Raw genomic sequence first — 12,750 nt, 5'->3', positions numbered from 1 at the left:
GAGAGCCTCACATTGACCCTAGTGGGAAAGAGTGTCTGTAATTTCCTCTCTTCCTTCCTGGGTCAGTGGCATTTTTAATTGTTTTACAACTTCCAAGGAGGGTCCTGCCTTGTTGCCCTAGCTGGAACTGTAATATAGTACAGACTGGCCTTGGATTCGTGACTGCCTTCCAGCCTGAGCCTCCCGAGTGCTCAGACTGCTGCCAGACACTGCTGTGCCTCACGCAGTGTGACTGAGATTATTCAAAAGAACACTGGAAATTGTTTGGGTTTTTTTTTTTTTTTCCAATGTTCTATTTCAGATGACAGTGGCCCTAGATAGTAGGACATGGTATTTAAAAAATCTCAGCTGTCACTGTTAATTAGATCTCATAATTTTAGGTCCTCCACTGTGTAGGAAGTATTCCTTATCCTGTTATTTATCCTAACTTCTCTTTTTGGCATTTTTCTAAGCTATTTGCTTTGCTATTTTAAATTACTACAGTTATATTAACTCCTTTCATAGATCATTTTAAACATGGTATCTAAGTTAGGGTTACTATTGCTGTGATCAAACACCTTAACCAAAAGCTACTTGGGGAGGAAAGAGTTTATTTCACTCAGAGTTTCATATAGCAGTTCGTCATTGAAAGCAGTGAGCACAGGAACACATACAAGACAGGAACCTGGAGGCAGGAGCTGATGCAGAAGCCACGGTGGAGCACTGCTCACTGGTTTGCTCCCCATGGCTTGCTCAGCCTGCTTTCTTGTAGAACCCAGGACCACCAGCCCAGGGATGGCCCCACCCACAATGGGCTGGGCCCTCTCCCATCAAATACCAACCAAGAGAAAGCCTTGTAGCCTGATCTTAGGGAGACATTTTCTCAATTGAGGTTCCCTCCTCTCAGATGATGTTAGTGTCAGCACACATGGTATAGAAACACCACAGATTAGGAGGATTTAAACATCTTGAATGTTTTACAGTTCTTTTGAAGGCCCAGAAGGCAAAAGTCAAGGTCTTTGCCTATCTGGTTCCTGGTGAGATATACTGAGTTCAGATCTTGTGACTAATATATTAAAGAAAAACAGCCTCTGATGCACTGAGTGTTAGATGGGTGTGTTATAGAAGATTGCAGTGTCCAGTCTGAGGGGATTCTAAGTAGCTCTCAGAACATAGAAACCACCCAAGAAACAGTGGGCCCTGCACTGTTACACTCTGCCAAGTCACTCAGCCATCTCTGAGAAGTGTAACTTAAAAACAGTGAAATCACATTGATACACGTACAGCGATTCTCTGAATTGAAAAGCTTCATGACACATGGAATAAGATGGGAAGCAGCATGGCTGGCAGCTTCACAGTGGTGTGTGAGTGGGTTTCTTGGAAAAGCAACAGATGATTTTAAGAGTTTGGAGGACTCTGAAGGAGTAGGGAAAGGAGACTTAGACTCCGAGCCCCTTTGAGTACCTTCCTCTATGTAAGTAGACCTCCATAAGACAGTTATGGGGCGGAATATAGAAGATACAAGCTGCTGAATTCAGGTGTATGAGTGTTGAACACATAGTAAATTTGGATCTGATTGTACTTCAAAATCAGTTAAATAAAGCTTCAGTGTTTCTGATTAGAAATTGTCTGAACCTTGCCAGTCTGCTGTGTAGCTGATTGAATATGAAGGGTCTTATGACTGAGAACAGTCACTAAATCTCATTCTTTCTTGCAGGATGAGTTTCACTCACGGTTGCGGTTTAATAGGAGAGGACTGGTTGCCATGGCAAATGCCGGTCCACATGATAATGGCAGCCAGTTTTTCTTTACTCTGGGTCGAGCAGATGAACTTAACAATAAGCACACCATCTTTGGAAAGGTTAGTGTCACTATCTTAAGTATATGGTTTGGTTTTGATTTTATGTTATTCTCTAAGCTTCTATGATACAAAAAATTAACTTATATAACAGTTGCCTTTAAAATGTTATACTTATTTACTTACTATTTTCAAAAATGATGGATTATGTCCTTAGATAAGACTGTGTGTCCTTCAATCAGTTATTTGTCCTGGTCTCAGTGTCTTCAAGTCATAGTAGTGATATTAGCTACTTATGGCCATGGAGCCAGTGTTGTTTTACACATTTTCTTTCTTTCCTTTTTGGGGGGAGGGGACGGGGGGCAGGACAGGATATCTCTGTTAGCCCTGACTGTCCTGGAACTTGTTTTGTGGACAAGGCTGGTCTTGAACTCAGAGATCCTTCTGCCTCTGCCTCCCGAGTGGTAGGAATGCACCACCATGCCTGGCTGTTTAACACTTTTAAAACTACACTTAGCCAAGAATATTTTCTAGTTCAAAGTTTACCGATGATAAGTTTTCTTTTTTTTTTTTTCCCCGATAAGTTTTCTTAAATTTAAAATGGAAGTTTTATTGTTCTTTATAACTTTACCAGAAGTATTACTTTGGATAGTGTCCATTTAATCCTGCTCACACTTAACAGCAAACGAGGGAGGCCACCTTCCCATAGTTTTCAGCAGTTCTCTCTAAAGAGGGATCTTGAATGAATCGTCCTTTCATCCTCTTTGCTTCTCATTTCAGGACCCCTGTATTTAATTCTTAGACATAGTAGACACCAATAGCTTTTTAGCCCCCTCTGCTGGTTCAGTAAGAATTGCTTCCCTACATCCTATGCAAAAGAGGGTTTTGATGGGAAACAATTTAGTATAGTTGGACAGCTGAACCTCTGAATTTGCATCATCCTAAACTGTAGAGCTGTAACCTTGTTTATTTCTTAAAAGCAGGCATTAGGAAATAGACATGGTCCTGTCCTTGCTGTGGTCCTAACCCAGGGCCTCTAGTAATCACAGACTTTCCCATTTCTTCCTTCCTTCCTTCCTTCCTTCCTTCCTTCCTTCCTTCCTTCCTTCCTTCCTTCCTTCTTTCCTTTCTCTTTCTTCCTTCTTTTTGTTTTGAAGCCAGGTGAGATTGGAGTTTCGATCACGCACTGTTTGTCTGTAGCACATTCCAGGCGTGAGAGACAGTGTACAGCATAGTGGTCGTAAGTGGAGATGTTCCCACTGTCCTCTATCCTCATATTTGTACAAGAAGGGCAGTGTGATTCTTGCTTCTAGGATATTTGTGTAAATTAAATTAGGCAATAATTTATCATACTGTTAATACTTAAGCTGCTTTAAGTTCAAGTTTGTTTGTGATATTTGAACGAACTGTCACTCAGTAAGAAAGTTGACACTGTATGTTTAGTTTTAGTAACTGACATTATCTACACTGGAAACATCAAAAAAGGTTTACTAAGAGGTGGAAACTAAAAATAAGAATTGAGCACAGCTGTGTTTTCCAGCCTTGAGTTAAGTATGCTGTACCATCATCGTTAACTGTACTTATTCTTACTTAAATATACAGTAAGAATAAGTATTAATTTTTTAATTTGAACACAGTTTTTCAGAAGTATACCATTTATTTAAAATATTTTCAGAATTCCTCTGTGTATTTAAAAGGGGAGCACATGTTTGCGATCACAGTTTGACGTCTGTGTGGCAGGTCACAGGGGACACAGTGTACAACATGCTGCGCCTGACAGAAGTAGACATCGATGATGAAGAAAGACCCCGAAATCCACATAGAATCAAGAGCTGTGAGGTAGGAGCGTGGCACTGAAAACCATTAGATGAAGACTCTGTGCTAAACACCGGGGCTCATTTCTGTCCACTCAATAAAACACAATTTCTGATGCAGATTTTTTTTTTTTAACTAAAGACTTTGGGTTCCAGTATGAAACTTTAGATGATAATCTAAAGAAGGAAAAGCTCAAGTCATAATGAATTCGGTTGTGCATGAAAGGAATTAAATTTCTTTGCCCAAAGAACAGGATTTTAGGTAAATTAAGAATTATCCTTTATTGAGGAAGTGGAGTAATCCTTGAGAGCATTTGATACAGAGTCCAAATGTCTGGGTTGGGCCCTTCTGTTCTTCCTTCTGTAAAATAGGTATCAGGTAGGGTGTCTTGTACTTGAAAAAAACATAATGTTTTGGGGCAGTCAGTGAAGCAGTTAGAAGTGTGCTGCCGACCAGTGCAGCACTGTGGGTGACGGTCATGTAGGGAAGAGCGGACACATCTGTCAGAACACTTCACTATCGCTTTTCACTTTTTGTAAAATAAAAATATCCTCAAATAATAGCTTTAAAATACTTCTCTTTATAGGTTTTGTTTAATCCTTTTGATGACATCATCCCAAGGGAAATTAAAAAGCCCAAGAAAGAGAAGCCAGAGGAAGAAGTCAAGAAATTGAAACCCAAAGGCACAAAGTAATCATAATCAGATTTTTCTTCAACTTTAATAGTGACAATAACTTATTTAGTCACTTTGTTCTTGTAATGATTGTTTACTAAAGAGGAAAATATTATTTTGAACCTGAGCAATTATAGAATTATAAGCATGTTTGTTTTAAAGTGAACAACTTTTTACATTTAATGACATTATATAACTTAAGCTAAAAAATACCATCTTATAAGGCCATATAACATGTATGTACTTAATAATAAATAAATACTTAGTATTCACTATAGCTTATCACTCCTCTGGGTTATTGAGAAGTAACTATTTATAAGTTAATGTATTCATGATATAAAGAATTTCGGGAGGCAAGAACACTGTAAATGATACTTTTAATGTGTGTTATAGAATTGCATACTTTAATCTACTTTGGTGCTATTCAATATAATCTTTTTCTAAATATTTTTAAATAAAACAATTTTCATGATTTTTTCTTAAAGGTATTGTCTTAAAATAGTAATTTATTTTTAATAAAGTTAGTATTTATATCAATATTGTTTACATTAAATTTTTTTCTGTCTTACTAAAAATAATAGAGTTAAATTTCAACTTACCATATTGCTGAATTGTACCTTCTTATTTCAGTATTAGATTCAGACAATTCTATGTATGGGCCTTCCACACCCAGTTCTTAAGCAAAGTGTATCAGTCTCTCTGAGCTTTGTTTGCGTCATGGCAAATACAGGGGCAGTTGTAATAAGTACAATACCAGGTTGTCAGGAAGATTAACTGAGGAGGGGTCCGTATAACACCCAGAAGTACAGTGATTAGTACATACTGGGCTCCCACGAGGTCAGTACATGAAGAAGCTGCATTAATAAATGGATAAGAGCCAGGCACTTCAACAAACAGTACCTGTCCTGTGGTGAAATTACTTTTTGTATCAGTATGGTCTTCTCTGATTCCATGATTGCTTTCTTATTCCAATTCATTGTTGCTGAAAGGTCATTGTCACCTTGTTGGGATACAGTGTTTTCATGTTACCCTATGGCCTGAAGTTCTTTTGTTTCCTATTGTTTTTACTCAGAGCAGCTGTTAGAGATACTATGTGCTCATTGCTTGCAGGTGGATTTTTTTAATTACTCAGTTGTTGTCAGATGTTTTGCTTTTTCGAAAACCCAACACTGTAATAACTTACAGTTTATCTTACCTGAGTTTCTATTTAGTTTGAAAGATCTGGGACATTTTAAAAATTATTTACTTATTTAACATATGTGAGTGCACTGTCGCTGTCTTCAGACACACCAGAAGAGGGCATCGGATCCCATTACTGATGGTTGTGAGCCACCATGTGGTTGCTGGGATTTGTACTCAGGACCTCTGGACGATCAGCCAGTGCTCTTAACGCTGAGCCATCTCTCCAGTCCCTCAAGGTTCTGTATCTATTAATTTTTATTTTCCTCCCAGCTTTGATAACTATTAAAAGCTTATTTTTGTTATGTGTCAGTGAGTTCAATTGTGGTAATACCCGGAGTAAATCGGTCTAAGGCCAAGCCTTTTGCTCCAAGATCCTGAAACCCTCCTACTAAAGACTAATACTGTGTAAATAAAATGTATTTTCTCTTAGAAACCTATACTGTTGCTTGAAAGGGAGATATTTATGAATTTTGTCTAACTTTTCTCTTGAATTTTCTTTCTTTTTTTGATAGAAATTTCAGTTTACTTTCTTTTGGAGAAGAAGCTGAGGAGGAGGAGGAGGAAGTGAACCGAGTCAGTCAGGTAGCTTCTCATTTGCCCTTTGCACTGTGTCTCTGGCTCTCCTGGAGCAGCGCGCTTGCCTTTTCACCGGCACAGAGACTGCGTCACACGGCTCTGTAGTCACTGCTGCGGATTCTGAGATTTCCTCTCCGAGAAGCATCGTTTATACTTACTTATTTTTAATCTTCACATATGTGCGTTTTTGTCAGTTGAAACCAGTCTTAAAGTATTTTGAATGGGGCTCAAATTTATAAGTTCAGAGTTTAGTTACTACTTGCCTTTTATTTTGCTATATGAGAGTGTTTATCATTATTATAATAATAGTCAATGACTCAGTTACTTAATATTCATTTTATTTCCATATATTGTATTGAGTTCATTAATTCTCTATTTCTGTTACAGCCCTTATAGGTAGGTTTTGTTAATCTTATTTGTACAAATACTTAGATTTACTCATAAGGAAAGCAAGGTCACAATAATGCCGGAGTGTCATAACTAGAGTTGTTCAAAGTCACATTCCTAGGAAGAAGCTACAGTTGGGATTAGCCATGTGTCTGACTGTAGAATCTTGGTATTGTATATTGCCCATAACCTTTTATTTCACCAGTCCCTTCCACAGAGTGCTGGGTCTCATCTGGTCTCTACAGGAACATTTTACCTACATTTGGAGCAGCTTGTGGTATTTGTACCCAAAGAAAATCAGCTGTAGCGTGTTTTGGCTCCAGCAGTGTGAGCTGCGTCTTCCCTGGCGGTGAAGGAGCACTGTCAGCACTGAGTTCTCCTGGAGTTCCAGGTTGAGAACTAGCAGGGTTGTTACAGTGGGGCCCGTGTGGATGGGTCACTGTGAGCAGGTCTTCTGCAGTGTTTGTAGGTCTATTCTGAGTGCAATCTAATGTCTATTGCTCACATTACCCTGCAGTTCTTTTAAAAACAGGTATTTTTTGCTTTGTTACAAAGGCAGGATGTGACTCCTCTCATTTCATATCCCTCCAGCTATTCTTCTGGGCTGTGAGCTCATTGAGAGTAGATTCTGTTCATCTCCAAGTTGACCTTAGTGTAGCCGGAGTGTCATTACGATCATACAAACCCACCACTTGCCCACTTCTCACTGACACTGTGGTCTTCCATGATGGCCTTCACTCTCGGGCTTTCCTTGTGAGACAGAAAAGTAGTATGTCCCTGCTAGGGTTGTGAATAGAGATACTTTGATACCTTATTTGATCCTGAAAGAAGCCATTAAAGGTTTTGTCTTAAAATAAAGCAGTATTTTATCTGCTAAAATTGCTATTTTATTCTTGAGCTTAAAACTTGAATGATTTGTAATGTGATCACAGTTACTAGATAGAGGCTGCCACCTTCTTGTCCAAGCAGCAGGGAGAGCTGCTGAGAAACCTTGTCTGTGTCCTTCCTAAGAGCAAGCTTGGAGAACATGTGTTGCCTCGACCTGGTGACTTGGAGCTCATTCCGGTCCCTTTATCTGTCTGTCTACTGTATAATAGACAAATGGTGCTTAAGTTTGAGACAACAAAACAAAAAACAATTTACTGGCTTAGAGGGCAGAAATTGCTCGAAAGTCTCGAGAAAAGCCAAATTTAATTTTATCTATGTTTGTTTTGTTCATGAACAGTTATTTTCAGACCACAATCTTGCCTCTAATGCATTTTCCTTCTGTTTTGGTAAAATGATACCTTGATAAGAAAAAAGAATGGGCTAAATATTAGAAGTGGTTTTAGAATTTACTCTTATTTCTAAGTGTTGAAATAACTAGAAGCAAAGCCAAGTGAGTCCCTCTTTAGTGACAGAACAATTTGAAGTTTCAGTACTTGCATGAAATTAAATCTTTCCAAAAGGCTTAAAAATAATTGTTTCAATATTCACTGGCTTATCAGGTTTCTTTCTCAGGGGCTCCACAGTGGTAAGTGTTATTCCAGAACTAGATTGCACGTTAGTAATTGTAAGGTATGAACTGAGGCTTTACTTTATGTGGGAGAGGAAACCCGAAGCCCCTCTGGTGTGTGGATTATCAGTGTGAGGTTACACACACTCTTTCACCTCACTCCTGTATGCCTGACAAGGTGTCTCTCCCATGTGGATTAGCTTTTCTTCATTGTTTCAGTATCTGTGCACTACCTGATGAAAACCTCTTTGAAATCATAGAATTTCATAGCTCCAAGGGATCTAGTCCAACTTCTTTTCTTTATAGCTACGGAAACTGAGACCAGGGTTAAGTGACTTGCCAGACTGACCTGTTTCCTTTCAGATTGGATTGCATGATAGAAGGATGCTGTAATAGCTATATCTCAGGCTCAAAAAAGCCCTCTGTTGACTTTCTCATGATATTCCTATGCTGTGTGAAGAAATGCAATCTGGGAGATAACACTGTCAGGTGGATTCATAGTTAATGGAGTACTTTTGCCCAAAGGGTGCTTTCTGGTCAGTCTGTAGCTGATTTTTATTTTATTTAACTCCAAGTTGAAACATAATAGGAATACTTGCAAATTCTGTATGTTAGTCCCACAAGTCCAAAATAATGTAGGACAAGACAAAATAGTTTGAATATCTTAAACTGCACTCTGGACACCCAGGCGTGATTTTTATGTTGCTTCTCATTCTTGGATTTTTTTACACACATTTGCTCTTAAGGCCTTCACCTTCTTAGATGATGGAAGATGATCACAAAGACTACTACTAATCTAAGTTAATCATCTACACAATATACCCCATCTAGACCACTGTTGCCTAAAATACTGGGCAACACGGCCTGGAGAGGTCGCCACAGGAATGAACTGTCATGCGGTTAGAGGAGTCCAGCCATCATGGCTGTGGATCAGTGTTGTCCCCCTGTCAGCATGCCGCTCAGCTCTTCCTGTCTTCTTCCTTTCCTCCTGCACCATCTGGCTTCTTCTATGTACTGCCTCTATTAGTGTGAAGCTCCAGACCCATGCTAGTTAGTGTTCATAAGCATTCTCGTGGTTAGTTCTGACTTTCTTGCAAAGCTCCTTATGTAGAACTAAGAATATTTAGTCTTGTTCTCAGCATCTAAATAATCCCTTTTGCCAATTGATGACCTTAAAATAGGACATTCAGGAAAAATTAGCATTAAAGAGAGTCAGACTTTTATGTTCCAGTGTCTTAGACTCTTCTGATTTTTCCATTATTCCCAGTTACTTTCTCGGCTTCGGTAGTTTACTGTAATGGGAAGGGGTGTGTGCTTAGAATCTGCTGTTGATTTTCTATCTCCATGCTAACTTAATTCAGAAAGTTAAGGAAAATCTAGAGTGGGGATGATTATTCAGCTTAATTTACAAGTTCTTCCTGTTTTCAAGTCTTACTTTAAATCACTGTGAAACATTTCATTTAGCTGTCCAAAGTGAGTTTTCGTTTGAGAGCTCAACAAGAGCTTCTCGTCCTTTTTTTTTTTTTAAACCCTTTTTAAATTTTAACTTTTAAGACACAGGGCATTGCTAAATACCTCCAGCTAGCCTCAAATACACAATCTTCCTGTTTTAGGTCTTGAAGGTATTACAGCATGCAACACTGCATCTGGGAATAACTCTCTTTTTTTAAAAAAGTAATATATTTAAATTGGCATATAAAATTGTATATATATATATAGTATACATATGTGTATATACAGTAGATTGTCTCAGTTAAGCTAATTAACATATACCCACTTCACATACCACATACATGTTGTTGTAAGAACGTTTAAGAATCTTTCTGTAGTGCTAGAGAGATGGCCAAATTGTTAAGAGCACTTGTCTAGAAGACCTAGCTTTGGCTCCCAGCAGCCACGTGGCAATTTACAATTGTCTGTAACTCTAGTTTTAGGTGATCTTTTCTGATTTGAGGGATCCAGAAATGAATGTGGTACACAAACATTCAAACAGGCAAAACATCAATACACATAAAATAAATAATTAAAAACATGAATAAAAATTAAATCTCTGATTTTTCAGGAGTACAAGAACTCACTTATAAATTAACATTACTAATAAATAACATGCAACTGCAGTGGACCTTAATTACAGTCTTATTTCTACTATTTGTCAGTGTAATTTTCATTGTCTGTCTTGTCAAGAAAGACGCTGAGGCAGGCTCAGAGGCCAGCTCTTGATGTGGTGTATTGCTGTGTACTAAAGGTAGTGTGCACTTGTCTCAATGATTCTTGTACCTCTCCGTGGGTTGAGGAAGTTAATCAGTTGTATGTGAACCATAGGCACTCTTAACAAGGTCACTTTTTCTTAGGAAAGGTGATCCTGAAAAAGTGTTTTTGAGCCATGAGTGGTGCTGGATGCCTAAAATCCCAGCACGAGAGATGCTAACATAGAAAGATCATGGACAGTTTTGGGTCAGTCTGGGCTACAGAGAGAACTCAAGGCCGTCTTAGGCTAGAGCTAGATGGAGAGACTGTGTCTTACAAAATAAATGAGCAAATAAAACTTAATTAAAATAAATAAGTAAAACTTCTATTTTCGGTTAATAGAGGGATTTCTATCTCCAAAGCTTTGGCTATATTCAGAAACTTGTCTTTACCTAATGTCATGTAAATTTGTTAACTTACCTTTTTCTTCATTTCCTACTCACAGCTTTATTGTTTGTTCCTTCCCAGAGCATGAAGGGGAGAAGTAAAAGCAGCCATGACCTGCTGAAGGACGATCCCCATCTAAGCTCTGTCCCAGCTGTGGAGAGGTTAGTGCTGCTCTGCCCCAGCTCCTGCTTTCAGGCCTCTTCTCAGTCGCTTGATTTGTTAACAGTCAGCTCATAAATTACATTTCTTAAGCTCAGCCAAAGCATGGATACATTTTGATAAGTGATTAATCACAGGCTAGTCTGATTTTAGAAACTGTTTATTGTAATAATTTCATATTTCATTGCTAAGTGTCTTTGGAGTTGTTTTGTCTGGTATCACAACTAAACCATGAGAGTATAACGTTACTGGAAGAAGTTACCACATTCTGGGCTCATCTGCTATTTACAAATTCTCATCAACGTTCAGACTTGACAGATACTATTGTACTGAGGTTAATTCGTTTTTAAAAATCTTATTTCAAAATACTGTGCTCTTAGTTCCCTTTAATTTGCAGGACTGGTCTTTTTAGCCAGCTACTTTCAAGCTATGGAAAAATTGTTTTCTGTAGATTGAACAGCCTTGATACTGGTTGTTTGAATTAAAAAAAAAAATAAAGTTCAAGGAATTGTTGTATCTGCAGATAGAGAGCATCGTATTCCTTCTGTTTATAAAAGGTGACTCCATTTGAGCATGTTCCTGTCTGTTGTACAGTGCTATTCTGAGAACACTGTAGTAAAAAAAAAAAAAAAAAAACATTAATTCCAGAAAAGTAGTTTACATTTTAGATGATTAAATCCTTTTATTAGTTTCACTTTGAAGCTAAAATGTATTTGTTTTACTTATTTTTGTAGTGAAAAAGATGATGCAGCAGGAGATTTAGAAGATGTGAGTATTCATTTTAGTATAAATACAGCATGATCAATTGATAAATAGGTCCAAGTTTTACAAACAACTTTTTAAAATAAAACATAGAAGTATAATTGCAATTTTAAAATGAAAATAATTTCTTTTACTATTAGAAAATCTATTGCTTCCAAATAGATTTGTATATTTCCTTACAGAATTGCAATCTTATATGTGAATTTCTGCTCTGCTTTTTCTCTCTGTCACATAACATTAATAACTTTATTGTGTTAAAGTTTAAATGTGATGAGTGTGCATCCTGCATGCTACATGGGAAGTGCGTAGAGGAGTTATTCATAATAGTACATTCCTTTCTTACATATATTTTAGAAGATCCTCTTTTAAGGTTGTACCTTTATTACTAGCTAGCAATGGTAAGAACAGAAGGAAAGGCCAGGGAGATAGCTCAGTAGTAAAGGTGCGTACTCTGGAGCCTAAGGACAGGAGCTCAATTTCCCTCCCCACAGAGAAGGAGATAACAGATTTCTCCACATTCAAGCTGTGGCAAGTATGCATTTACAAATACACACACACACACACACACACACACACACACACACACAAAGATATATGTGGACATAATGTTTTGTAGGCTGTGTAAAGTTTGCCCTTGAGTTATTTAAATGCTGATTTCTCTGCCCTCTGATCTTGTTTCAATCGGGACACAGTATTGTGATGCTTATACCAAGAAGCTCCTGTCTCAAGTTTGTGTAAACAGTTCTTACCATTTATTTTGTGAGTAAATGCTGATCACCCAATGGTTGGGCAGCAATAGAGAACAGGGTGGATATCCACGAGTTGTCTACTAGAGGGAGATTCAGATGTGTCTGCAGTATAGAGGACTGGGAGCTGTGCAGAAGGAGCCCTAAGACTTAGATCAGTGAGTATGTACAAGCATCATGGGCTGGGCTCCAGATTAGCATAGAAGTTTGAGGCATATCGTTGAACTACTCAGCTATTGAGGTGCAGTTTTAAATAAATCTTGGTTTCTCTGTGAAGTTATTGGGGATTAGCATAAGGTAAATATAGCTGCTGGATTAATTCACTGTTTATATTAAGAATAACTCATTTACCAATATGTAGTAAAAATTTTAAAAACTTAAAGGAAGATTTTCTGTATTATGTGAATGATAATTTTTTTCAAATTTTATAAATACTATGTTAGGATAAGACCTACTAAGCATAAATTGCATAATTTAAAAGAAAGTATATAATTTAGTATGTACAGAGAAGATTTACCTATTTTTGTATCAAAGAGTGGGTTCT

The 12,750-nt window shown here is 37.7% G+C and overlaps 1 protein-coding gene across 1 annotated transcript in view; it reads left to right on the top strand.

Annotated features, from left to right (window-relative positions):
- The window catches only part of CWC27 (CWC27 spliceosome associated cyclophilin), a 176,252-nt gene that overhangs the window by 8,248 nt on the left and 155,254 nt on the right, over positions 1–12,750 (top strand). Inside the window, exons 4-9 of the mRNA XM_080933706.1 lie at positions 1,697–1,840; positions 3,518–3,616; positions 4,179–4,282; positions 5,960–6,029; positions 10,621–10,700; positions 11,433–11,466. Coding sequence (XP_080789832.1) covers positions 1,697–1,840; positions 3,518–3,616; positions 4,179–4,282; positions 5,960–6,029; positions 10,621–10,700; positions 11,433–11,466 — 531 coding nt within the window. The remainder of the gene's footprint in view (positions 1–1,696; positions 1,841–3,517; positions 3,617–4,178; positions 4,283–5,959; positions 6,030–10,620; positions 10,701–11,432; positions 11,467–12,750) is intronic.

This window comes from Micromys minutus (genome assembly GCF_963924665.1).
Source record: "Micromys minutus genome assembly, chromosome: 20".
Classification (NCBI taxonomy): domain Eukaryota; kingdom Metazoa; phylum Chordata; class Mammalia; order Rodentia; family Muridae; genus Micromys; species Micromys minutus.
The sequence above is the reverse complement of the archived record's forward strand: the minus strand, read 5'-3'. Positions and strand labels throughout refer to the sequence as shown.